Below are 26,278 nucleotides of genomic sequence, written 5' to 3'. Positions count from 1 at the left end.
TTGGACTTCTGGAAGGTAGTTTCTTTGCTTCTTTTTTTTTTTCTTTTTTTACATTGTTGAAAAATCGGTCAGAATAAAGTATACATCCATGTCGTTGTCCATGTTTTTTTGCGTCTTCAGAAATATGAAATATTCTGCTCCTCAAAATATTCCCATACGCAATGCTGGCACAGGTGAGTGGCCTATTTATAATCGATACATTTATATTTAGAAATGTTGATCCACGCCATTGCGATGATAACATTAGGCATATTAGTTTGCAGACGCGCTCCGTTTCTTTGCTACAGAAATCTGTCAAAGACAAAGTACAATCATAATGCGCAGAGCTCATCCATCGATGTGCTCACCTTTACGCCCAAAAGACCGTTCGCCAATTGGACAGTTGAGCCAAAATCTGTTACATGCTGACGTTTAGTAAAAAAAATTTCTGTACTTTCGACAATATTCTGTGAACGTGAACCCCTTCGACTATAGAGCATCTTTTATTGGTATCTCTCTACGTCACCAGAGTAATAGGACGTGTGTGTGTGTGTGTGTGTGTGTGTGTGTGTGTGTGTGTGTGTGTGTGTGTGTGTGTGTGTGTGTGTGTGTGTGTGTGTGTGTGTGTGTGTGTGTGTGTGTGTTAGAGAGAGTGAGAGAGAGAGAGAGAGAGAGAGAGAGAGAGAGAGAGAGAGAGAGAGAGAGAGAGAGAGAGAGAGAGAGAGAGAGAGAGAGAGAGGGGGGGGGGGGGGGGGGGGGGGGTCAAGGGGACGGACATTTGACAGATTCCAAGAGAGCCCATTCAAATATATGTTGCTGCCAAACACACACGTTTGATTATGGCTTGCAAAAGCTCTAACTTGCAATATGCAAGCATCGTATTGGAAGCTACATTTGAGTGGCCGAAAAGCATGACCCTCACGAATCATATTTATTACAACACTGATTATATTGTGAATAACATAATAAGGTCTGTATTATTTTTCACAATGCCATTTAAGAAGGAGTTATTCACATAATTAACGGATAATCAAAGAGCCTAACCATATGTCGTGTGCAAATCTGATTATCTTAAACCTGCAGCATGACGTGCAGCATTGAAATTATATCAATTTTTTGTGATTTTTCAACCATCCAAAATTCTACAATGTCTCCCCAGATACGTGTGCCCTGTAGAACGTCAGGGAAGTTGGTTTTCGAGCTTACAAGGTTAGAAAATATCATTTTAATTAATGTTTTTCTTTAAAGAGACTCTGGTGAATGACCTGGATTGAAGCATTCATCTGCTTAAGGCTGACATATTCTCGCGGTAAACGACTCAGGAGGGAGGAGTGTTTCCCTCAACCAACTCTCGTTTTGGATGAAATGAATCAGGTTTCTTCCATGCCATAAAGGGGGACCCCAGATCTTTGCGCTATAAAGCTCCCACTCTGCTTGTCAGGCGAGGTCAACCCAAAGAAACCTTCCCTAAATTGTCCTAATATTTTATTAATGCAGTGCATGATTAAATGCTGAATATTGTTTTTTAAGCTAAATAAAATATCGTTATTTTTTGTTGTTCAACATTACATGATAGTTAGGATACTACTCATAGAACCCTTGGACAAGAATCCTGCAACCCCTGCCCCATAATGGTATTGTAGCCCATAACTCAATTTACCACTAGAATGACTAAATGACTAAACAGTCAATATACAGGTATAAATCTTTAAAATATGATAGCAATACAGTAACGGCTCTGGTCTTGGATTTAACACAGATTATGAATCTTCACATTTATATCCACAATAAAGTTTTTGTCTTTCATTATGGATGATTTCAATATTAATCAATTAAACATTTACATTTTTTAGGAACGCAACATGATGTCAACGTTTATCAATGCGTTTAGTCTCAGATGGGTCAGTGCAATGTGGTAGTTTTCCTAAATCCGAGTCTTCTATTTATGAATGAACCATTGTGCCTGAGGTGGATGAACCCGAGATTTGAAGTTATGTCTGAATGTGTTGAATGGCTTGACTTTTACTAATCTGTTATTTACATTAATTATCAATTGCATGTTTTGGATATATATGCGATGTCAACAAATAGTGTCAGAAGTCGAATTAAACATTTTAATGACTAAATGGGATATTGAGGATTATTATTATCAAAAGTTAAAAATCAGTCCTTTTAATCAATCCAAGAATTGTCGTTCATCGATCAAACGCGTCGGGCAAACAGTGAAGAACAACCCGAGTTTGTGCTTTAATGCAAGACTGAGTGGTTATTTATTTAATCACTTCGAGTTTTACTTCAGTGAAATTGTTGCTGTCATATCGTTCCCTGACTGGATATTAATACGGGCTGAAGAGGCGTTGTGTTTGTATAAACTAGCCAGCCTCCTGGAGCTAAAGGCTAACCTGAGACGATGCACTTTCGGTACATTATACCGTCTGTTACCCCAACCGGACTACGCTGTTAAAGTGTGTTGACCGTGCGGCATATAAGGACTTCAATCAGGTCACTTAATAGCCGTAATTCGTATTATTCTACAGTAGCACACAGTGCTGGCGATAAGACAGAGCTACTAGTGTCGGGCTAGCCACGTATGACTGGGAAGTGTTGACGTAGCAGCTTGCTAACCAACTTGCTTGCCGAGCCGTCCGACTACTCTCTCAGAACAATGCACTGCGTTGCCAAAACATGATATTTTAGGGTAGCCTATTATTTGACCTGCCGTCTGGTATGTCTGGTGACGACCGAAAACATGGACAGTCTTGAGTTAAAGTGCAGTGGTAGTGTTGTTGTTGCGAGTCCCATGTTGCATTGAGCAGATAATGAATCGGATAGTGTGGGTGATCTCAGGGATAAACAGGAGAATGATGAAGCTGCTGGTTGCCCTCGCGTTGATCGCCTACATAGCCTGTAAGTACACATCCATGAAAATGATCCAACAACCCACACAGGCGCAGTTTATGTGTCGAGATACTCGCAACCTAGTCGAGATTATTATAAAGTTGCCTGTTGTTTCATCTTGTATCAAGGCGGTGAAGTTACGTCTTTGCCATCTGACAGAACTGAAGGTGGACCATGTTATTGACAGTATCACGGTAGCTTTCGTCTTAACATTTCTCCAGGGCGAAGCTTAATGATCAATAACGTATACACTATTAGCTGCTATGCTGAAAACAGCCACCTTAGTTAAATCATACTTGGTATGCAGAGTATGAACAGCGTACATGTTGAGGACCCAAGTTACTCTCCACAATTTATTTTAAGAGTGACATTAACACTCGAGTCGATTATAAAACAGGCACTAAATCTTATCTTACATTTTATAGTGTAATTTGGTGTTAGGTAATCCATGTTAGTCATCCCCCAGTCCCTCCTACTCCCTTATAGGGATGGATGGGATGCAATATGTAGGTGGGTAACAATGATTCTAAAACACTGATGGAAAAACAACCTAAAAAATCCGAATGGTGACAAAGATTGTATAATTTCAAATCAAAAGCTAATTGAATTAGTTTGAAGTGAATGGAGCATTACCATAGTTTGTGATAGTATTTATGAAAAAGGTAATTTGTTTGTATTATGCAGCGGTTGTGGGCGAGGTCAGGACCAGACCTGATTGTATTGTCTACGGAAACAATAATGTTTTTCTCAGCGATGAGGCATTACCTGGTTTTTGGCTTTCAGGGACAAAAACACTAGACAACACTTATTTTCTCTGTTTATTTTCGTCAATGTTTATTTTATACAAGGACTTCAGTCTTGCCCTCCCTTAGCTTCAGGATGTTCTTAGGTATCGTCATGGTGACGTCTTGCAGTTAAGATACAAGCAGTATCTTGGTGGTACAATATATTAACCTATATATTTGATGCAGGTATATCATTATTTTGTGTGAAGAAAAGTCTTTACTGGTCAGTAAAGGGTAAACAAAAGTTTGCTGACCGAGAGGCCCAATCAAAGCAGATTCTTCATGAATGTCGAGAAGGAAGATGTATACAAGTCTCTTATTGCAATTCTTATCAAGTCTCGCTGAATATTCAATGTCAACGACCTCCTTAAAAGTTTGACTGATAATCTCAATGGGACTATCCTTGTTTAATTAAGGTTAAGTGAAAATAAATCAGAACAATGTACCAAAGGTCCTTGCTGGATTTCCCTCAATAGATTGCAAATGACAATCATGCCTGTTATGTTACCATGGATTGTCGAAACAAAACCAACTGTAGGGATGCAAACAATTATTGGCAGAGGTTTATTGTGGTTTATTGCAGAGAGACCAGTATTGTAAAACCTTCTGGTCACAGTTGAGATCATTGTTGCCTGATGACCTAGGTAGACATGAGTTCAGTGTTTTCTGGGCACTCCTAAGTCAGGGCACGTTCAAATTGAGGGCAATCTTTCAATAGGCAGTCCCCATTGCCCCGCAGAGGAAGCGATACTTGAAATGCAAGAAATACCAAAAAGTCGAACAAATAATACACAACTAGCAATATGTTGTGCAATATAAATGATCTTTTAATATACAAAATGTCCCGAATTAGATCTTTCTGTAGCCTAGCATGTAATTGTCAATGTTGCCCATACACAATACATTAGATATATCTATAGAAAGCTTGCACGTATGCACGCACACAATTTCGTCATGATATGAGTTCATGATCTTTCTTTCTGCAATTTTTGAAACCGTCCTACCATTTTTCTTTTTTCTGTTCCAGCTGTCTGGGGAACGTATACGAACATGAGGTATGTGTTTTTCAGGGCAACAAAGATTCTGGTGAATTCCTCATTTTGTAGTGTTTTTTTCTTACAGTGTTTGTGTACTTATATTCCCCTAACTCGGCATCCTAGATCGATACAGGAACTCAGCGAGATGAAGATTGAGCAAAGAATAGATGAAGTAAGTTGTACTTTTTGGGTTACTTCATGTATTAACTGCATTGCAAGGTAATTGTAAGTCTCTTTTATTAGTTTGTTGCTGAAATTCAACTGTTTCCTGGCCATTTATGATTACTCGTTATTCACTAAGCACATAATATTTGCATCATGAAAATCCAGCAACAATTGACCTTGAACTCATACCAGATAATGGGTTGAAGGCAAAAGGTGTGTCACACACTTTTGATCCACAATCTGAGTGTAAAATTGTATAGCAATCAACAGTTCGCAGATGAAAGGGATTATGATAAGTGGGTATGCATTCTTTAATACATCCCTGTTTGGGAGATTCATTTTTTAATCTGATTCCTTGTTTGATTACCAAAAGTACGCTTTCACTTTTTCAGAGAAGTTGGTATCCAAAACTAGACTGTAGCGATACAATTGCACACGGTCATGTTTATCCAAATTAACCTTTATTCACATTACGCAGTGCAAGTAAACACTGGCTTGTCGCGCTTACTTCTATCGAGATTTATGATCAAGACATAACTGATAGCAATAATTATGGTCTTTTGACTGTCGTTTCACGCTATTGATGCAATAAGAGGACTTCGATGTCGAGAAAAGTAAAAAAGCTATTGCATATATCCTACATCATGTACAGTGAGTGACCGCGGGGACTAGCTGATTGGGATTGGTTCAACAGATTTATATGCAGGCTAGAGCCATCAAACATTTACCTTTTGTGCGATAACTTTTTATGTCTCTTTACCTTGTAACTTAAATGCCTACTGGCCCCTTTCCTATTAAAGCCCAGTACATGCAACCGTAGTCGTTGGAAAGGGAGGTGTGTGTTTGAGGGGGTTATTCAGTTCTTGGAAATCTTCAACGTCACTGCTGTTTGCTAGGGGTGGGAATCTCTTGGCACCTCACGATTTGATTTGATTCCGATTCAGAGGTCAATGATTCGAATCTAGAACGATTATTGATGCATCTCGAAGCTTTTGTCACAAATATTACTTTCTATGAACAATGCAATAATCAATGCAGCTTGCATTACAACACGCTATGGAAGTAAGTAAAAAATAAACAGATTTAGTTATCTTTTCTTTCTAAACCTTACTTTCTATGTCATTAAAAAAAAGCTGCTCCTAGTCAATTATAAGAATAAGAACTGCATGCTATGCGTAGGCTGAATCGCAATCACGTCCAGAGAAAATCAGTTTGGCCAATACACATTGAAGATAAATTAAATCATTTTAAAACTACTCAAATTATCCCTCTGTCGAACAGCATGTTGCAGGAGGCGAACAAATTTAATTAAAAAAAAAAAAAAATTATGTATAATCTTTTCTTTTAAATTCCGATTATTAACTTATCTGTATTGAGACGGAATCGTTCTACACAGAATCGCGATGCATCGAAGAATTTATTATTTTTTCCCACCCCTACGGTTTACTACAAAATTATAGACACCAGGCATTAAATGTTCCATATCTTTCAATTTTTATGAAAGTTGCATAATAATGTTGAGATCATGTCTGAAATGAAAAATGTATGAGGCTTTTAATGAGGCACAACACAGAGCTGATGCACGATCCACCTGATTTGTTCTGACTTGCTGTGCCCTTGTTCTGTCAAACCCTCCTCACCTATAGGCTGTAGCTCCCCTCAGAGAGAAGATTCATGACCTTGAGCTTAGGTAAGCGTTTTTTTACACACACACACGCAGGTATTAATACACGTTGTGAATACACGTTCAGGGATTGGACTCTACAAACTCGCCCCCTATGAAGTATAGCCCTCTGTGACTTGCTGTTTTATAAAAGTCGTCGATGCTGCTGTGTCATATTCTGCACAGCAGTAGGTGGGTGTGTTTATGATCCAACTTGAAACTGTACTAAGCTCCTAAAAAGTCTTATTTCCACATTTTTCAGATTCAATAGTCATTGTCTAAAACCTCTTGACTTTACAGAATGAAAAGTTTTTTACTAAGGTTTTAATTGTATCCCCTTTATGTTTATCAATCAATATCACTGGATCCCAAAGTAAATGCTTCCAATGCATCTTTCCTGACAGCTGACCAAACAGTAGCATGTCTGGTATGCTGCCTGGGGGATTGGCAACTTGTATTTGCTTCTTTATTCCATAAGATTGTCACATTCTGAGCAAATGTCTAGCAAGACCCTTTTTGTCTGTGTGCCAATGCTCGCACCATATCACTAATGATTTTGGCTGCTGTGGTTGGACTTTGTGTTAGCTTTGTGTTCGCTTTGCCTGCTCACTTGTAGATCTGTGGATTTTCTTAATTTAATAATAGACAGCAGTAGTAAGCTACGATTTAATTATGTTAAGCCTAGAAGCAAATTGTCGAACGACAAACATCTTTCAACAATATTGAGGCTTTCATTGTGGAGCTATCATTCGTTATAACATTTTGACACGCGTGTCTGAAACATGTATGTGTGAGAACATGACGATTGATAATTGTTCTAAATTGTATTACGCAAGTTGTCAGTAGATCGTTTTGGTTGGTTTATTTTTTCTGATGTTAAAACTTTTAACCTCTTCTTTAACAGTTTTACCCAGAAATATCCTCCTGTCAAATTCCTCTCAGAAAAGGATCGGAAGAGGATTTTGGTACGTTGAAAACTGCACTCATCTTTCTCCACCTCTTTCCTCTTCATTCATCAGGGCACTTGTATTCACTCCTGTTTGCCCATGCTCTCCTCTGAGTGCTGACCTTCCACAGCCATCCCATAATGCTTCAATTATGGGACAGACACTAAGACACACAAAGAAGAATAGACACAAACAAATACATTGAAACACAACAGCGTTAGATAATTTAAGCAGTGATGATTGTTCTTTAGTGTTATGTTTGGGTTTCATTCAAGGTTACATTGTGACGTAAGAAACATTTGAAAAGGATGCTGTGAAAAGAAAACTCCAAGTAAATGAAAGTAAACTAAAAAACCGGTAAATAGAGATTAAAGGTGTCTGTAAAGTTTAAAATCAACACCACTCAAGTCAATGGAGATCAATCTGAATGCCATACCGGTGGTAAACCTTTCTCGTCAAACGTGTTCCAAAACAACACTTCCCTCCAGAGGGAGTTGCACATTGTTCTGGCTAAACCTACTGATTGCAGACCTTTTTTCTTCATTCTGTACCGTTTCTCCCTTCCTTCAAAATGAACCAAACTCAGCCCAGCTCAATCAACCAATCAGCCATCAGCCGAGGCCGCCGTTGACGAATGCACCGGCCGTGACTCACGGTTCGCTTTTTTTTTCTCCCCGTCCCCAGATCACGGGCGGCGCGGGCTTCGTGGGCTCCCACCTCACTGATAAGCTGATGATGGACGGCCACGAGGTGACCGTGGTGGACAACTTCTTCACGGGCAGGAAGAGGAACGTGGAGCACTGGATCGGCCACGAGAACTTTGAGCTCATCAACCACGACGTGGTGGAGCCTCTGTACATCGAAGGTGAGGAGAGACGGCGTCGGGGCGCGTCGCACTTATTTCATGTTTTTATTTTTTGATTTATGGTTGGTGGACCTGAAATGTCGATTGGTCCGGGGGGTTTGCTTTAGTTGGAAAAACATGATGAGGACCGTGATGGGTTGATTACTGTTATCATCTACTGTTATCATCTCTTGACGAATGCCGGGAATGATAAATAAGTGCATGGCTTTGCAGGGGTGTGTTGGGAGATGCTAATTAAAGTGTTTCTTTGTAAATATTTAGATATTTCTGTCCAGATGGCCCCTTTTTTTGTTTCAAATCCTTCTCCATCAATTTTGTTTGGCAATAGTCAGTAAGTGGTTATAACAACAGTGAAGGCTATCTGTTGTGAAGTAAGGTTAGGTAGCAACTAACTCATTAGCTTTGAGAAATCCACTAGGTTCCTACGTGTTGATTTGCTTTCGCTGTCTTTCCCTGACAACCACTATCCATAGGCCTAGTTTTTCACTGACATTATTTTCTTTGTGCGCACACCAAACATGATGAGTGGAATTAATTTCCATATCTCAAAAGGGAGACACACTTGCTGAGAATATTTTTTTTTTTTTCATTTTTCTGAGGTATATTATATATCCCAGTATCACAAATGCATTGCACATGGCAGGCTCAAAAATAGTTTACGTTAAATATTCAAACAAATGCTTGGCCAGTAGTTTCTTCCACTCAGGTAAAAAGACAACATTAAAAGTTATTTGGAGTAATAACTAATATTTTTGGTATATTGTCTTCAATGAGTTTACTCAGTATCCGTCTTATATTCTAAAAGATTGGTAGGAAAGCCACAACCTTAATGCAGCTTATTTAACTTGACTATCCTGGTCAAGGGAAAGGGGTTATATTTATATTAGGATCGTGCACATGATAATCCAAGCCATTATATCACTGTTATTAAATAAGACAGGATTTTAGTGATAATAGGTTTAAAATCCTATGTATATCTCCCCAAAACACTAAGTGAGCAGGTTACGGTCTCGCCGAGGTGACTGAAAATATTCTTCGACATCATGACAAAGGGCTGATGGTGGCAAGGTGTTGGTGGGAGCGTGGAGCTCTACCTGGAAGTGGTTGACGGAGATGGGGTTAAAAGTCTCAAACACTAAATAGCATAACTCCTCGGTGTGTTTGATTTGTGGATGCTTGCTCTGGAAAGCCGTCGGTTTTGATGATCGCTTCCGAGAGAGGGTTAGTCTTCCAGGACACCAACAGTATGACGCTACGGTGTGTGGCTTTGTCGAGCTCCGTCTGAGCAGCGGTTTATTTTAATGTCCAAGTGAGGGTTTGCTTCTCAGTGTAATGTCATGGTGTATGCTGCATATCATATACACGTCGCTCATTATAACCCTCGATCACAACAACGGTTCTAAAAAAGGCACACAAAGTTGCCGTTAGGTCGTAAGACACCCCCCCCCCCCCTCCACATTTCCTATAATCTCAGCTCAAAACACATATCTTTTTAATTACAGTGTTTGAATTCCCGCTGATACAGTGGGTCCACTGGCTCTTTCAGATGCACCCCATAAGTATTCACAGCACAAAGGGGAAGATACACAGGCTCACAGGGGGAAGGGAGGAGCACAGAACACCTTGTGTTGTTTGTCAGTATCGGGCGTCGCTGAATAAGATATTCTGTCAACCATTCTTAGTATTTTATGCAAACTCAAAACATTGCCCGAGACTTTAACTGCTGGTAGATCTTTTCTAGGTAGGACACCTGAACGAGTGTGGTTAGATTATATAATTATGCAAAGGAAAGTAAGGAAACTCTTTTCTAAAGACGGTGCAACTCTATTTCATTGTATTGTGTGTTCGTTGTATGGGCTGATAAACTCCCCCACCGGCACAATAAATTGCCCATCTTTCATCCCGATCAGTGGGCTACATGTATCTTTTTCTGATAGTGGCGGCCGGAAAAACATCCTGTGTTTTCCTTGGTCTCCACACACTTTTCTTTACCACATAGAGGAGATTCTCCTCGCCCCCTGTGCTGTTCCGATCCACTTTGTTGTCTGTTGGCACTTCTGGGGTGCGACCACCTCTCTCTCCCCTGATGAAGTGAAACAGCAGGAGTGCTGTCTGCGGCTCTTTGTCCTTATAGTCCAGAGAACGAAGGAATGGTGAAATGCATTAATGAACAAAGACACTTTGTAGCGTTTGCATTTCAGCAAATAGAACAAAGCAGCAACGAGTACGGCCTGAGAGAATCCTTTTAACCAGCGTGTGTGATGGCTGTTGTTGACATGTTTTTTTTTCGACTTATTTTGGATCATCCTTTAACTTAGTATTTTCTAGGATTCTAGACTAACTGTCGAATGTGCTATTCTTAGGAAGAAACGTGATTGGATGGTGCCACTGCCATTGCACAAAGGCGTTATCAAAGTGGTTATCAAGCAAACAATAAGGACATTTATTAAAAGCAATACATAACATCGCAAATTGCACAAAAAAGACAAACCTTCAGCCCCAGGCAAGCAATGCTGTGGTATCATTCATTCTGCACCTCCATCTTCCCAATTAAATTTCCCATTGTTACACATGCACAATTTAACCAACACGGTGATGTGACAATTAAAGAGGGGGTAGTCTACATGTGTTCTGGAAAAATACTTTTGCTCCGTTGGTTCCAGACGACCACTTTTGTGAGTGAGTGGCCTTTATTGGCAGTTGGACTGTGCTGAAATGGTTGAGGATGTTGGCGTGGAAAGGTTTGTGAATTGGTCGATAGTGTGTATAGTTTGAAAGAGTGCGTTGGGGGATTAAAGGGGTATGTATGGTTACCGGTTGATTAGGGAATCAGGGAGACGGCGATGAATGGGTGCAAGGCAACCGGGAAAGGTGGAAGGGTTATGATGTAGGAAAATGGGTCTGATGGTAATGGCCTTAGAAATCAAGGGATAGGAGACCTGTTCAATCAGTGGGGTGGAAGGTGGAAGAAATTGAATCTCTGAAATAGCGTGTGTGTGTGTATGGTTTGTGTGTGATCACCCCATGCAATCCTTACCCTGTGTTTTATCAACAGTGGATCAGATCTACCACCTGGCATCTCCAGCCTCTCCGCCAAACTACATGTACAACCCCATCAAGACCTTGAAGACCAACACCATAGGAACTCTCAACATGCTTGGTAAGTCCTTCCACGTCACTATGCTAGCACCAGATGGGCAGAAACCATCCTGCAGCCATCCAATCAGTGTGGCTGCGCACATTCATGTTCAGTCCGTTGTCTGTTATCAGAAGTCGATAAATAATTTGTATTTTTTTTCAAGGGAATTTACCGTTGCTGTCGTGTCAGCTTTGTGGCTTTAAGGCTGCAGCCTCCTGTGCCTTTCTTCATTCATCTAGTAGAGGTGCTTTTCCTGGCCACAGCAATCATTAAATTATATCCTCAAGCACAGCCGTTTCGGGGTTTAGACCTGCTGTGCTTTGGGACAGATTCAGGTTGGTTGTGCGTCCTTGAGATTGCACCAATCGCCAGTACAGAAAAGCTTCTATCATGAGCTGTGGACGTTGTATACCTGCCATCCTGATGCAAGTTCTTTGTGCAGTTGACACATGTTTGGTTGACATTAAGAAAAGGACTGCAGTGTTTCCATTTCAAGGGCGTCTATGTGCTACGACCTCAACTTGTTTCTAACCCGCACACCCTCGCCCTCGCTCATTACGACATCATGCTTAAATCAAATGTGATGTTTCCTTGCCATTTTCACGGCTACATACTAGGAGGGTATATGTATGGCAAGGGGGGGGGCGGGGCTCACTACTCTCAGCAGTGGCCAAGGACAATGCAACATCCTATGGTTGTCATGGGAACGTGAACAATTCCTAGCCAGGCAAGATATCGTATCCTGCAATTACCTCGAATGGGAGCGCCAGGAATGACGGTGATGACTTTTGTGTGGAGAAGACAGTAGGTCTATATGTTGTGGAGGGTCATGCATCCATGTCAGTGTTGATGGCCAGCATGATGACCGTCGGTTCACTCACATGGGTGCCATTAAGGCTGATTACTTAATTGAAAGGCCCATGATTTTCCGGTCCATTTAGACGCTTACATGTAGGCATCAGAGCTTTTATGGTGCAATTCGGCTTTAGTATTTATTGTATCCTAAAATGTGTGTTCTGGGCTGATCCAATAGTCCCCGTTAACCTCTTTGTCCATTTTGATATAAGGAGGATAATGTGTTTGTTGCATTACACATTTTATAACTATTTGATGTGTTTTTTTTAACACATAAAAGCCTACTTCAGCTTACTTTTAGTTGAATGAGCCAAAAAACGTCTCAAACAATGACCTGTCCTCCATGATGCATTACCCTTGGAGGCTTCCTCAAAGTGTTTAACGGCATCCTTATGAGAAACTTCAATGGTCATTTACTGAGAAAGTACAACATTGTTATAATTGTTGTCATTTTTTTGTTGATATGCTTAAAATAAAAAGAGCAGACAATCAGGCTACACAATTAACACATTCCACCAGCAAATGGCAGATATATTTGAGTAATATCTTTTTGGTAAATTTTTCAATTCTTATGAGGGGCAATGTTTGTTTGTTATTGTATAACCGATATCATGAATGGAATTCTAGATTGTTCTGATTATTCTTGTCCAGAGTCCATTAGTATCCCCAACATTACTGTGGGCCCCCGACTTATCACAAATGTAATTGTTGATGTGGGATATGGAAAATAACCATTCCACCAGTCACAATTATATTGATGGTGAATGGCCAGAACCCATTCACCATTTTATTATGATGTGCATGTATTTACCTGTATGTCAATTGTGGCACCCATTGCACTCCTGACCGTCCCTGGAAGAAGGGATCCCCGACTATGCGTTTCTTTTCATGATTTCCTCCTTGCTAATTTCAAGGGAGTTTTTTTCTTGCCCGTGTGGGGGCTTGGGTAAAGGGGGGTGTCATGAATATTTGGCCTGTTAAGCCCTTTGAGACTGTGGTGATAAAGGGCTATACAAATAAAATTGAATTGAATTATTGCTACATGTGGACTTTCTATTGTAGATATTTGTATTAGTTTTTTTTCGCGTGAAAAAGGAAACACTTGTATCTATAATTCAGTTATAGATCTCTGTAATTCAGTTTTGACATTTTTATCCGAAACAGACCAAATAATAATGTTAAAATGAACAGAATGAACAGAAATCACCATTGGAAGCCTTTAGCATAGGAGAGGATGCTTCCCATTACTCGTCAACCGGGTCCAGCAAGAGTGACCAGAACAAAAGCCTCTCTTTAGTCATTGACTCTGATTTTATGGATCTGTTTGACCAACACTGGGCCCCATCCAAGGCAAGACCTGCAAAAGTAAAAGTTGTACACGGGGATTTTCTCACGATGCCAACTTGAATGCGTGCTTTCACAGTCCGTGTCTAGCTCTAAACCATCGGGTTTGTTCAGCTCTCTGTGTGCGGACTCTGCGCGTGCTGACGCCTCTCCCTACTGTCTCCTTCAGGGCTGGCGAAGCGCGTGGGAGCGAGGCTCTTGCTGGCCTCCACGTCCGAGGTGTATGGAGGTAACGCACGCACACCCCCTCCCCCCCCTTCATCCACCTCACGACCCCTTCATCCACCTCATGAGCTCTGCGTGTGAAATATAAAGCCGTCGCAATTAGCATACAGTCATTGAATACAAGATACAGCTTCAATGGCTGTATTTAATTTATGTCACAGATCTTTGAAGTGAAGTAATAATATATTGTATAAATTAATTATACATACTGTATACCTGCACAATGCACGTGAAAAAAAATGTGGAGGCGGTGTCGTGCTAATGAGTGCACAGAGGATAATGTGAAGTGCCGGCCATCTGTATTTATGGTCTAGCAGACTATGTTCATCGCTTTTGTGAGTTTAAGTTTGTGTAGGTGACCTTGCGTGGCAAAATGTTCCCAGTCAATCTTAGCGATCAACGCCGCCGCTTTTAATTCACCCGTGTGCGATGCAGCCTCTTTGCCCGGAATCAAACCAAACCCCCCCCCCAGCTAAACCTGTGCTCCATGCGCCTTGTTTTCTTCAGACCCGGAGGTCCACCCCCAGAACGAGGAGTACTGGGGGCACGTCAACCCCATCGGGCCCCGGGCGTGCTACGACGAGGGCAAGCGGGTGGCAGAGACCATGTGCTACGCCTACATGAAACAGGTACGCCCGCGGCCTCGTCCGGCAAGACGAGTCCTTTTAATTGTTTTGGTCAAACCTGCACTAAGTCCGTTTTTGTGTGTGTGTGTGTGTGTGTGTGTGTGTGTGTGTGTGTGTGTGTGTGTGTGTGTGTGTGTGTGTGTGTGTGTGTGTGTGTGTGTGTGTGTGTGTGTGTGTGTGTGTGTGTGTGTGTGTGTGTGTGTGTGTGTGTGTGTGTTATCCTAGCATTCTTGTTGTATAAGGGGATTGGTTTTACCTAGACATGATAAGTGCTTGGCACATTCTATGAATATCTTTACTGTACTGACTGATAAATGTGCTTATTGTAAGTCGCTAAGGATAAAAGCGTCTGCTAAATGGCCTGATGTAGTTGTAAGTGTAGACTAAATAAAACCATTCATAGAGAAAAATAGTTTTATTGAGGCAGAATGGCCGTTAAACCTTTTGTTATTTAACTTTTTCAGTGGAGCCCATGGCCTCCGTTTAAAGCTATACGTACCGTAGAATACATGCCACCTGCTGCTACCCACAACAGGTTGTTTCTAATGTTGTCTTCCTATTTAGTTTGCTGTGTTGGTTTATTTGATGTGTGAGGTGTGTATGTGTGCACATGCATACGATTCCCAAAGAAAGATTTGCGCTGGAAGATAGTACACATTGTACATTTCAATTCCGGTAATGGAGTAATTCCTGTAACAGTTACCGCTTGCCTCCGTATATCCCTGCATGGGTTTATCAAATAGATTCAGCTTCGGGTGCCTGGGGTGAATATAAATATTAGTATTGATAAGAATGCATTTTATTTAATCGTCTGGCACCTTTCCTGGTCTGGCACCTTCCCAAAGGGCTTTGGCAATGCAGTACAACTAAATGACAAATATAACCCAGCAGACGAGATGGCTAAATGAAAAGCGTATCTGAACAAACATGTCTTGAGTCTGGGGAGAGCCCTTTTGGGGTCTAGGATGGAGTTTTAGTCTTCTTAACACTGAGGATTGAATGTAGGAGCCACTGAAAAGGTTTTGTGTGATTTCTAGAAAGATTTCTGAAGCTCATTTTAATTTCCGTTTTGGCTAGGCCTTTGAATGTGAACAGCAGTATGGTGGAATGTTTGATGCAGGATAGGTTTATATTTGCACAATAACAAACGGTCAGTTGTATTCATTGTATTTACAGAGCGAGTGGGGGATATTGTTCACCTATGTTACTGATGCGGGTTCGGGTCCACGTTGTGATGAAACTCAAGGTCACTCTGTCATTTGTTTTTACATGCATTGTACATTTCCTATGCATTAATATACGAGTAGAATTGAAACGTATCCACATGAATCTGGCCTTGTTTATTGGAGGGGAAACTGCATTATTTCAAAAGATGTAAACTATTTAGTGAAGTCTTCAACGTGAAACGTTGAATTAAAGTATGTTTTGTGAATTTAGAATGCATAAAGGATTCCTAGATGTGAAGTAATTATCACTAGTAATGGACTAGATAGTCATTACCACAGAGTCCGGAAGATACCTTTCAACCTCACCTGGTTTATATAGAAAATACATTGTCAACGTTTGTTTTCAAATGCAGAAAACGTGCATGTATGCGAGTATGCTTTAATAACAACATGTTTGGTTTTTAATTAGTAATACATTAGAAATGTACTTTCTAGTGTTCTTGGTTCTCAAAACTGCTGTAGTTTCTGTACGTTTTGTGTGTTTCACAACTTGTTAATGCTCTCTCAGAGAAAGTGAGGCAGCAAGAAACTCTGAGGAGAGGCTCATTGTGTATCTAAAGGTACATTAGGTGCCTGCTGGGTGACTTAGTCGTGTTGTTCTAGTATCAGCAACCACCATCCCTCAGTGCAGGCCAAACAACCATCCTTCATGATGATTGATGGTGTTGTAGTCGTGATAGATCCAATGCCTCGACAAATATTTAAGCCTGACTAATTTATCCCAAATTCAGTGTTGATATGAAAAACAAAAGTGGGTATTAGTGCATTTTTTTATTTCACACGCTGACCTACATCATCACACACACACAAACACAAATAAATATGAGTTGCACAGCACTATGTTTGTGTTCTGCCGTCCCCCTGCATCCTCTGAACATATTCCCACTGTGGGGATTTGTCCTTTCTGCCGCCCTGACATACGCGAGCCTTTGATGATCAGATGTGATTGTTGTCTCACGGCTTTCATTTAAGCTGATGATATTTCTTTATCTTGTGTTGCTTTCCGTTTCTTCGAGATATCTCGGCACCCGTCCCCCGCACCTCCAGTTTTTCGCCCCCTGGTAGAAATGCGATGAAAGTAGCACCTCAGATATCCAGCTGTCTGGCAGGTCGGACGTGGGCTGAGGTATCACAAATAAGATCTCTGTTTAATTGAAATTCATTGACATTTAAAATGTGATAAGTCAAGGCTAGGCGTCTCAACAGATGGAACATTTTTGCCTGCCATTCGCTTCAGACGGCATGGGAGTCACTACCAACATAAATCGGCATGCTTTCAAAATGTTTTTTAAATTGCCCCTTACTTCATCCCATATGGGATCTAGTTTATTTTACTTGTTAATAACAAACGAGTAAAAACATCTACAATGAAAGGAATGCTTCCCAAATGCCACTATTCAGCTTGTTGAGATTAGCATTGCTTCTCATGGCATGTTTCCATGCATGCACACACGAGTGCAATGAGATGCACACAAAGTCCTCAGATCCACTGATTACCATACAGGGGTGTGTGTGTGTGTGTGTGTGCGTGTGCGACCAACCATTTGGAGATCCTACACTGTCTGTTATGCCCACCCCCCCACACTCAGACATTTGGCAAAGGTGCAAATTTGCATTTTTTGATACGCTGTTCCTATTTTTACATTGCAAAAGGCTCCTTTCATCCTTTTCATCGTTATCGAGGTTTGTATGTTTACACACGAGCCCCATAGGTGAGGCATAAGCTGACCAAGACGGCCAGTAGAAGCTATTGCATACAACATTTCGCTGTAGTGTTGGGAATGGCTGGAGGTTGTTAAACATGCAACAACTAATCTGTATTTAAAATGTGGCCCACTTCATCATGCTGTCCCCATTGTGTCCTTGCCTTGCCTCACTATGTCTTAGGCTCCTTCGTTGAGGTCTCTCTCGTAGGCTATTAAAGTTGTGTGTAGACTGCACTCTATGCAAATGAATACCGCCTTAAACCATGTCGATGATTATGGGCTGTCCGTTGTCCAGAGAGGCCTGGTGAGTGGTGCTGGTGAGTGGTGTACTGTGGAGGCTGTCATGTTTTTGTGTGTCTTGCGTTACTAATAAGGGGGCAGGATAGTGAACCGGCCGATGGCGTTCGGCTTCCAACCCGAAGGGTACGGGTGTGATCCCCAATGTACAAAAGATCCATGCTAGAACAGGTCCCAGCAAAATATGAATTTATATACAGATATACAATTGGCTCAAATGAGTTTTCATATCACAATTTTGCACCTTTTCCTTCAATCATGCCCGATCAAGCATCATCTCATACAATAGCTAGCAAGCCACTGTCGATCTGTTAAAATTCTGTTCAAGTATTATAAATGCATTGGATGGGGACTGAATCCCTGTGTTTATTTAAAGTATGAGTAGGGAAAAGCAGGAAAATGATAACGAGAAAGATAGAGATTGCCGCAGCTGAATTGAATAACTTGAACTCATTCATTGCTGCAATAATTACCTTCTATACAACAGGAATCGTAGGAGCTTTATGAAGGAGGCTTTTCTTAAATCTAATGGAAATTGGGTTAATGAGTAATTCTTGGGGTTAATTATGTACTTAATTAGTTTCTGGTCATTCGTCTTGCTGTCAGGTTTTTGTTTTGATTGGTACATAGACTGTTAGTTTCTGTTTTTATTTGAATCAGTGTGTGTGTATGTGTGGGCCCCCAGGAAGGTGTGGAGGTGAGGGTGGCCCGGATCTTCAACACGTTTGGCTCCAGGATGCACATGAACGACGGCCGAGTCGTCAGCAATTTCATCCTGCAAGCGCTTCAGGGAGAACCGCTCACGGTAGGTCTTTATCACAATAGGCCTTTTATTAGCGCCCAATGGGTTGTGCCAGAGCTAACCGGTACTCAGCTCAAGCTATCCATCTTAATGAGAAGACGATCCATGATATCAGAAAGCACGCAGCAGGTCTATATAGTTAGGTCATACTATAACCCAAAAATGTAGCTACTTGTTATTCATTCGAAGGCAACATTTGCTTATCTATTCTCAACAAAAAAAAGTACATTCGATTACATTCAACTTTGCCATTGCACAGATTTCAAGTACTGAGACAGTAAAATTCAGTATAGCATCTCACCAAAAGTGCAAAAAAAAAGCAGTAAAGTGCAGAGTATGTACAAAAGGATATTGGAATACATGATCAATAACCTGTATGCCGTATGAGCGCTATTGCCAGTAGAACCGTGGTTAGGAAGATGTCAAGACCTGTACGTTGCGATGGATGCAGTAGAAGACTGTATCCACCAGACTGGACAGATGTTAGTAGTCATCCATCCTCTGTGTTTACAGGTGTATGGTTCAGGACTGCAGACCAGAGCCTTCCAGTATGTAAGGTAATTGCATCACTTACCACTGCTGCGTGTTGTAGGGCGATGTACCTGGCTTAGGAGGGTCTTAACCCTGTATCTACACTTGGGAATTGGCTGAGCATGGTTTCCCCATGAGGCTCTCCTGTAAGGGCCAATTCTCCCCCTGCCTTGCTCCCATCTAATGGGTCTTTCAACACATTCTGCTGATTGGGGTCCTGGTATGTTGATGGTCAGAGCAGTCCTTTGTGTTCAGCCATTCTTTATCATTCTAATCGCGTGGCCATCATCACGGTAAGGCGAGTCCTATTGTGTTCAGCGGTTTTATTATCAGCCTAATCACGTGCAAAGATGTCTGAAAAGCCAAGCTGCATTCAGGTCCTGTCCTTTAAGGGCAACGATGATAAGAGTCTGCTCGACGGTGTCGCACACACACTTTCAACACCAGACAATTTACATCGTGAGAAATCCATTTTGCCGCGCTTTTTAATGGCTGCTCTCTCTCGCTCGCTCTCTCTAAAAAAGTGTTTCTCTGCAATCATTCCCTTTTGCGTTTATCTCTGGCACACAGTGTGCCTGTTCGGTCAATGCCCCGCCAATAAGAGTCTGTTTGTTTCTGTGCCTGTTGAGATGAGTGATGGAGATGGTTTGGTTTGCTTTTGGTTTGGTTAAAGTCATACGATTCATATGTGTAATGAGTGGCGTGAATGTGTGTGTTTCAATGATTGAACACTCAAAAGATTCAAACGTTTCCGCCTGACTGCCTGGAGATGCAGGAGTCCCAAAGAGCCTAGGGGATGGGAGGTACTAACACAGCCATCTCTCTCCGTCTCTCCCAGTGACCTGGTGAATGGCCTGGTGCTCCTGATGAACAGTAACATCAGCAGTCCAGTCAACCTGGTGAGAGACACACACACACACACATGCACGCGCGCACACGCACACCTGATAGAATATGTTCATTAATCAATTTTATATTTTATAATATATTTGTGCATTCAACACAGAAAAAAAATTCACAACTGATTAATGGATGATATTAATCATGAAATAGGTACATTTGGCCTTCTTTCCCATTTAGATATCTTGGCTAGCGCATGTTTTTTTCTCATTGATTGGTTCATTAATTTGTGAGTCTGACTGGTGTGGCTGTGCCGATAACGAGAAGCTGTGTGGTTTATTTAATCAGGGAAACCCAGAGGAGCACACCATCCTGGAGTTTGCCCAGCTAATCAAGAGCCTTGTGGGTAAGCAGTTCCGTTGTAGGCCAGTACCATTGTCTTGAATCTGAGAACTCAACGAAGGAGTCCCAAGACATGGGTCAGCATGCATGTAAAGGCAGAGCGAGGCGAGGAAAGGACACAATGGGAACAGCATGATTAAGTTGGCCACGTTTCAAATGCAGAGTGGTTGTCGCATGTTTAACCCTGACTGATGGGGGTAAAGCAGGTTGTTTTGTGGGAGATAGGAGGACAGTTGTTTGGAGATTGCCCGTTCCAGTGTTTTAGAATTGAATGATAGAAGAGCTATCGGTCTGTAATTCCGGAAGTCAGTGATGTCAAGGGTTGGTTGATTCTAGCAGTCTTGGAGGACGCTGGAATAGGGCCTGAAGGGAGGGATTAGGATTAGATGAGGGTGGTGAGGAATGGCAGAATGTTGTTCAAGACAGCCTGGAGGAGTGGGGAGGGGATCGTGTCAGGTCAGGTGTTTGCGTGTTTAGACGCTATTATTCTGCAGAAATCTGAAGAGGAGAGAGGAATTCTGGGTGATAACAGAGCTGTGGATATGTGGAGGGGGGATGGAGGAAGGGGTAAAGTAGGTTACAAAGTCATCAGCTGTCAGGGAGGAAGGAAGGGGAGGGGATGAGGAGGGAAGAGAATATGGAAAATAGATTCCTGGGATTGGAGGCAGAGGAGTAGATTTTGGTCCGTCATAAGGCTTTAGTATCCCTCTTATTGTTTTGCTTATGGACGAGGCGTTGATCTCTGTTTTGTAGATATCGATGTTGTCTTGACTAACGTTTGTGTTCCCATTTTTTTGCTTATAAGAACGTGTGTCCACAGTGAGCCACAGTCAGATCCAGTTCCTTCCTGAGGCCCAGGATGACCCCCAGAGACGCCGGCCAGACATCCGCAAAGCTAAGATGATGCTGGGTTGGGAGCCCGTGGTATGTGAGCCCCTTCCCCCTCCAAGCTAAAGGGCTTGACCGCTCATGACTTAAAAGTGCCAGCAAACCCGAAAATCTTGTTTAGTTTGGTTTTAAGCAGAGGTGGGGGTAAGTCACTCATGTGCATGTCACAAGCAAGTCTCAAGTCATAACCTTCAAGTCTCAAGCAAGTCACAAGTCAAGTCATTGCTCAGGTCAAGCAAGTCACAAGTCAAGTCATACAAAAATCTGATGATCTAACCCAGTTTCCACATTTAAAAATCGGTAAAGAGAGTTGTTCATAAGTTGAGTTTTATTTCAACATTAACAATAACAATGTCTTAACATTAACAATAACTGAAACTATTCAAAACATTCCAAAACCCTTATGTGAATAGTTTGAAAATGTTTTTATGATAATTTCCTCCAACCTATTCACAGAATCAAATAGAGCCTCTAGGTGGCTGTATACGAGAACAGTTCAAGTCAATCACTCAATCTCCCTACATGTTGTAGAATATTATTTGAAAAAAAAGATTATTTCAAAAGTAATATCACATACACATACTGTAGGAAGGGGAAATAGTCATACACAAGCCTGAAAGCTGGTAGCGATCTTGCTGCCTCGCAACATTCATCGACTTACAGTGCATTGCATTTGCAAAAAATTAAATAAAAAACAGTACTTAGTCACTGAGTTGTGAATGATGGGGTCACATTATCTCCCCACCATGGCTGAACACACGTTCAACAGGTGCACTTGATGCAGGGACTGCCATAACTCTTACCTCCACCTTGAACAAAGAGGGGAGGGTGCAGGGCCGCTGCTGGCCGTTTCGGTGCCCTACGAGAGCGGGGGGGGGGGGGCGGGGGGGAGGAAGAGGAGAGCCCCTTTTTCTTTATTAGGTAAAAACATCTAATTTGCCGAAATTGAGTGATATGTTATATACAATTAAGAACAAACAACGGTGGGCCTCTTCATAACTAATTGAATGTTTTTAAATTTTTATTTTTTTTTTACATTTATTTTTACACGCCTGTTCATGGCCCAAAGCTGAAGGCAGCTCTGTCCATCACAAATGTCCAGGTAGTGGTTCAACTGAATTTGGGGACTGGAACTTGAATCCCTCTTAATTTTTTTGCAGTATGCTGAGAACAGCCCAGTCTGACGCTCTGGCTCTGACGGTGTAATTTTACTTGAAAATTACTTGAAATCCTTATCATAACCCACTTACAGCCACTGAGTTAGAAGTACTGACATGAAAATTAAACAAGTCAATCATCTGTGGAACGGGCAGGGCTCGAAAAACTCCAGCCAATCATTTCAGAACCACCGACTGGCATTGGACAGTAAGTACGTCAATCAAACGGTCGTACTGCACTCCCCCTCCCCCGCTCCCCACGAGTCAAGTCATGTGACTCGAGTCCCCCATGTCTGGTTTTAAGGGTGTTGGAATTTCTTCTATGCTCTTAAACATGGTAATCTTTCCAATTGTGTCGTCGCTTAGTTTCAGAAGAAATCAACCTAAACGAAAATCGCATTATTCCTACCACACGACGATGCACATAGTGTCCCTCATCTGTGACTCGTCTGGTGTGCGATTGAAGTAACACTCAAACCAAGTTCTTTCGATTGTGTCATACACAGTGGAGGCTTTTCCATTGAGGAGAGGGAGGAAGATCCTCTTTAACATTGTTGAGAATAAAAAATTGCCCAGACTACTGTAATGAATTAATGCCCTTAAATATGACTACTTTAATGCCTTTGAATATCTAATGTTAGTTTCCCTGGGTAAAGGGACATTAACACCCCCTATCGCCTATTGACAATTACTTCAGGGAGGAAGGTCCTCCCTGAGCCTCCGTTGACTCCCATTAATTTCCCCGAAAGTCCTGGCGGCCGGTGAATACCATGGGTTTCAATGGGAGAGAGGAGGAAAGTCCTACTCTGAGTGGGTGTGACCTTAAAGGGACACTGTGATATTTAAAGTCATTTATTACCTCAAATCAACGTATTCATTCATAAATAAGTCCTCATTGGTGTAAAATGATCTCTGCCAAAAATCTCACTTATCCTCCTGAGCTCAGAATAAGTAATATGTAGTTACATAGGACGGGTAAGCTTCATGGAGGCTTCCATGTTCTTCCGGTCTATGAACTGCCGAGAGGGACAAAAAGCACTACGTGGTACAGGAAATGCAAACGCATTTTCACTCTGAGCCAGCGTGAATGATGACTGAAATAATTCACTATCTTGCTCGAGGAATAATTACTCATACGTCATTAGCTTACACCAATGATTCAATGCAGTTTGAATTTTGTTTGAAAGAACGAACCTCATCATCACTCGAATGACTCGATGAGGTAGTATTGAATGTCATGACACAGCTTCTTGGCACATACTGCCCACCGTAGTTTTTGAACAAACGAGCACTATTAGCTTCAATGCAATATACAATTGTAACACTAGATGGGAGTCATTTTTACACAGTGTCCCTTTAAGGCGTCTGATTCGCGCAAAAATCTATTCGCGCTGCGTTATGAACCAATAAGCAGGATCCCTGGCTGGTGAGCAGTGTTGCCGGATTGGGCAGATTTCCCACCCAATTGGGCCACCTTTAATCACGTTAGGCTGGAAAAATTATCATTGGCCGGGAAATCTGCACAATCTGGCAACGCTGTCGATAACAAACCCGCTCTGCCTGCATTGCCACTCAGTCTAAGAGACGCAAAGCAGGGTGAAATCATCTGAAGGATAACGAGATCTAACATTTGCGAATAATGTTCACAATGGAAACATTGGAAACAGGACATTTTTCATGTTTAATTACATAAAGCATTCCATTCATTGAGTTACAGTGCTAAGTTAGCCACCAAAGAAAAAGGTAGACCACTTCGCAAAATCAAAATCACCAAAAGTAATGGTAACGTCAGTGTTGTGGGTGCTACATGGTTTGCTAGGTACTCATGGCTTACTCATTGCTGGGCCTGTTTGCTAATGAATAATGGCAAATCTCCAACGTGGGCTATTCAAGGTTACACTGATGTGAATAATCTTGATAGGGCAACCAAACGCCACGACAGCTGTCAAGTTCACGTTGGTGCTGCTATGCGACTTTCCTAGCTAGGCAGCATGCCTATAGATCAGGTTGTTTGAAATAATGATCTCGTTCTTTTACTAGTTTGTTACTCTGACCGTTCTGTTTGATATTGTGGAAAGGGTGTGGAAAGGGTGAATGATTCAGAGCATGATGCATTTTAAATGTCACATCACTTTTGGTCTTGTCTTTTCTTAGAACAATTGTAACTGAAAATAAACATAGCTAAATTTCAACCAATAACTCCAGTCTTTGAGGGCAAAAATAGGCCCAGCTTTTTTTATTAAGTTTTTAAAATCAAGAGTAAGCCCGATTTGGCTAATGGGCATTGCATCCTTTCCTTCTGCCCGTAGTCCATTTCAAAGCCATGCTGCCCACCAGCTTTCAAATTACAGTGATGCCACTGGTGGCATCACTGTATCAATTTTATTCCCATAACTATCCCTCCCTACTATTTTGTAGTTCACCGAAACACCCTGATACAACTTGAGTCTCACATTCTTATGCCACCATACACCAACAGTGCAAGCAGGCCAATGGCAACCAAGCGAAAAGCGGGCAGTCCTTCCTCACTTTAAAAACCACCAGCCGCCACTGATGGTTGGACACAGGCCACCACAGGTGTCCCATGACTACAAGGTCTACACTGCGTCTCATCATTAGGAAGAACAGTGGTACACAGTAGGGGTAAACTGGGATTCATCATTTTACCAATCTGACTCTGCACGCCCAAAACATGAACCGTAGGGTCTCATAGTTCATTCTATGGCTAGTCCTCGCAATACAAATTAAGGGAGTGTTCTGTTTGTTTGGCCAGGTACCGTTGGAGGAGGGATTGAATAAAACCATCCAGTACTTCAGCAGAGAGCTGGAGCACCAGGCCAACAACCAGTACATCCCCAAGCCCAAGGCGGCGCGGATGAAGAAGGGACGCCCCAGACATAACTGAGGTCCGACTTCCAACGTGAAGCGACCGCTGGTGTGGACACCGAAGCGTCTCTCTTGTAGGACCTCTTTGGGTAGACTTCTCCATGGACATGACATTGTGTTGTGCACTCCTGAATTGAATGAATAAAGAAAGGGTTGTGTTTTCGTGCGTGCAGGTAAGGAACTCTTTCTCATTCCTGGAAAAAACAAGAGTGAAAATAGACTTGAAGACGGTGTTTCAACATGGCCGTTGCTGCACTTGCTGAGTGAAGGACTTCCTCCAGGGAGTATCAGGGGCAGGTTGGACATGGCTACAGGGGCTATGAGAGAAAGGAGGACGTTGAATAGACGAGGACTAGCCATTCGTTCAAAATTTGCCATTTTCTTTTTTTAAATTTATGTTTTTGGATGGCGTTTTTTGATTGCTATTTAAATTAAGCTTTTGCTGAAGTAAGAGAGGTGGAGTAGTGTTTACGCTTGCAGGGTGTTTGTGTTTCGTGTTTTTGTTCTTATTTAATGTCTCCCCCGGGATGGACTGGCTGATAGTGGCTTCAATGAATCGCCCTGTGGATTTACTGGTCTGCTGTCGTTCAATGGGTGGCGGCCCATCTGTTCCCTCGGGATATCGTAAAGATGCTGTACCGCGGCTGGTTCGTCTCACTTCTGTTACGAACACAGCGCAGGACTGGGTGTTTCAGAACCATCTTCGTTCAATGCTTCCTTCTTCTACTTGTTTGAAAGCTCTGTGGATATTGGAATCGTTACATCTTTTAGGTGGAGATGCTCTTTTAATAAACATTTTCAATATTGTTGGCGTTTTCAATGTGCGGTTTTTTTTTTCTCTTCCTGTATCTGGACATTCAATTTGCAATGCGTAGTCTGACTCATGCCTAAAGCCAACATTTTGCCTGTTAATTGCCGTTATGCAAAAATATTCTGATGGGGACTGATACCATTTTCCATCGTTGTACTGTGATTTTATAAGTCATTGGCGATCATACAGCCAGAACAAGCAGGG

At 41.8% G+C, this 26,278-nt stretch overlaps 1 protein-coding gene across 2 annotated transcripts; it reads left to right on the top strand.

The window, feature by feature from the left end:
• The first annotated feature begins 2,144 nt into the window (after window positions 1–2,144).
• LOC130373886 (UDP-glucuronic acid decarboxylase 1) lies at window positions 2,145–25,771 on the top strand. 2 transcript variants are annotated; one of them, XM_056580539.1, is made up of 15 exons: window positions 2,145–2,886; window positions 4,690–4,717; window positions 4,823–4,871; window positions 6,511–6,554; window positions 7,432–7,492; window positions 8,159–8,339; window positions 11,395–11,499; window positions 13,847–13,906; window positions 14,410–14,531; window positions 18,443–18,562; window positions 19,073–19,116; window positions 19,929–19,989; window positions 20,279–20,336; window positions 21,153–21,256; window positions 25,151–25,771. In XM_056580539.1, the coding sequence occupies exons 1-15, from the start codon at window positions 2,799–2,801 to the stop codon at window positions 25,280–25,282; spliced, it is 1,257 nt and encodes a 418-aa protein (XP_056436514.1). In that variant the 5' UTR covers window positions 2,145–2,798; the 3' UTR covers window positions 25,283–25,771. The 2 variants fall into 2 exon arrangements, with proteins under 2 accessions (XP_056436514.1, XP_056436515.1); XM_056580540.1 differs by having other exon boundaries at window positions 21,138–21,256.
• Window positions 25,772–26,278: the final 507 nt, after the last annotated feature.

This window comes from Gadus chalcogrammus, chromosome 20, assembly GCF_026213295.1.
Source record: "Gadus chalcogrammus isolate NIFS_2021 chromosome 20, NIFS_Gcha_1.0, whole genome shotgun sequence".
In the NCBI taxonomy this organism is placed as follows: domain Eukaryota; kingdom Metazoa; phylum Chordata; class Actinopteri; order Gadiformes; family Gadidae; genus Gadus; species Gadus chalcogrammus.
The sequence above is the reverse complement of the archived record's forward strand: the minus strand, read 5'-3'. Positions and strand labels throughout refer to the sequence as shown.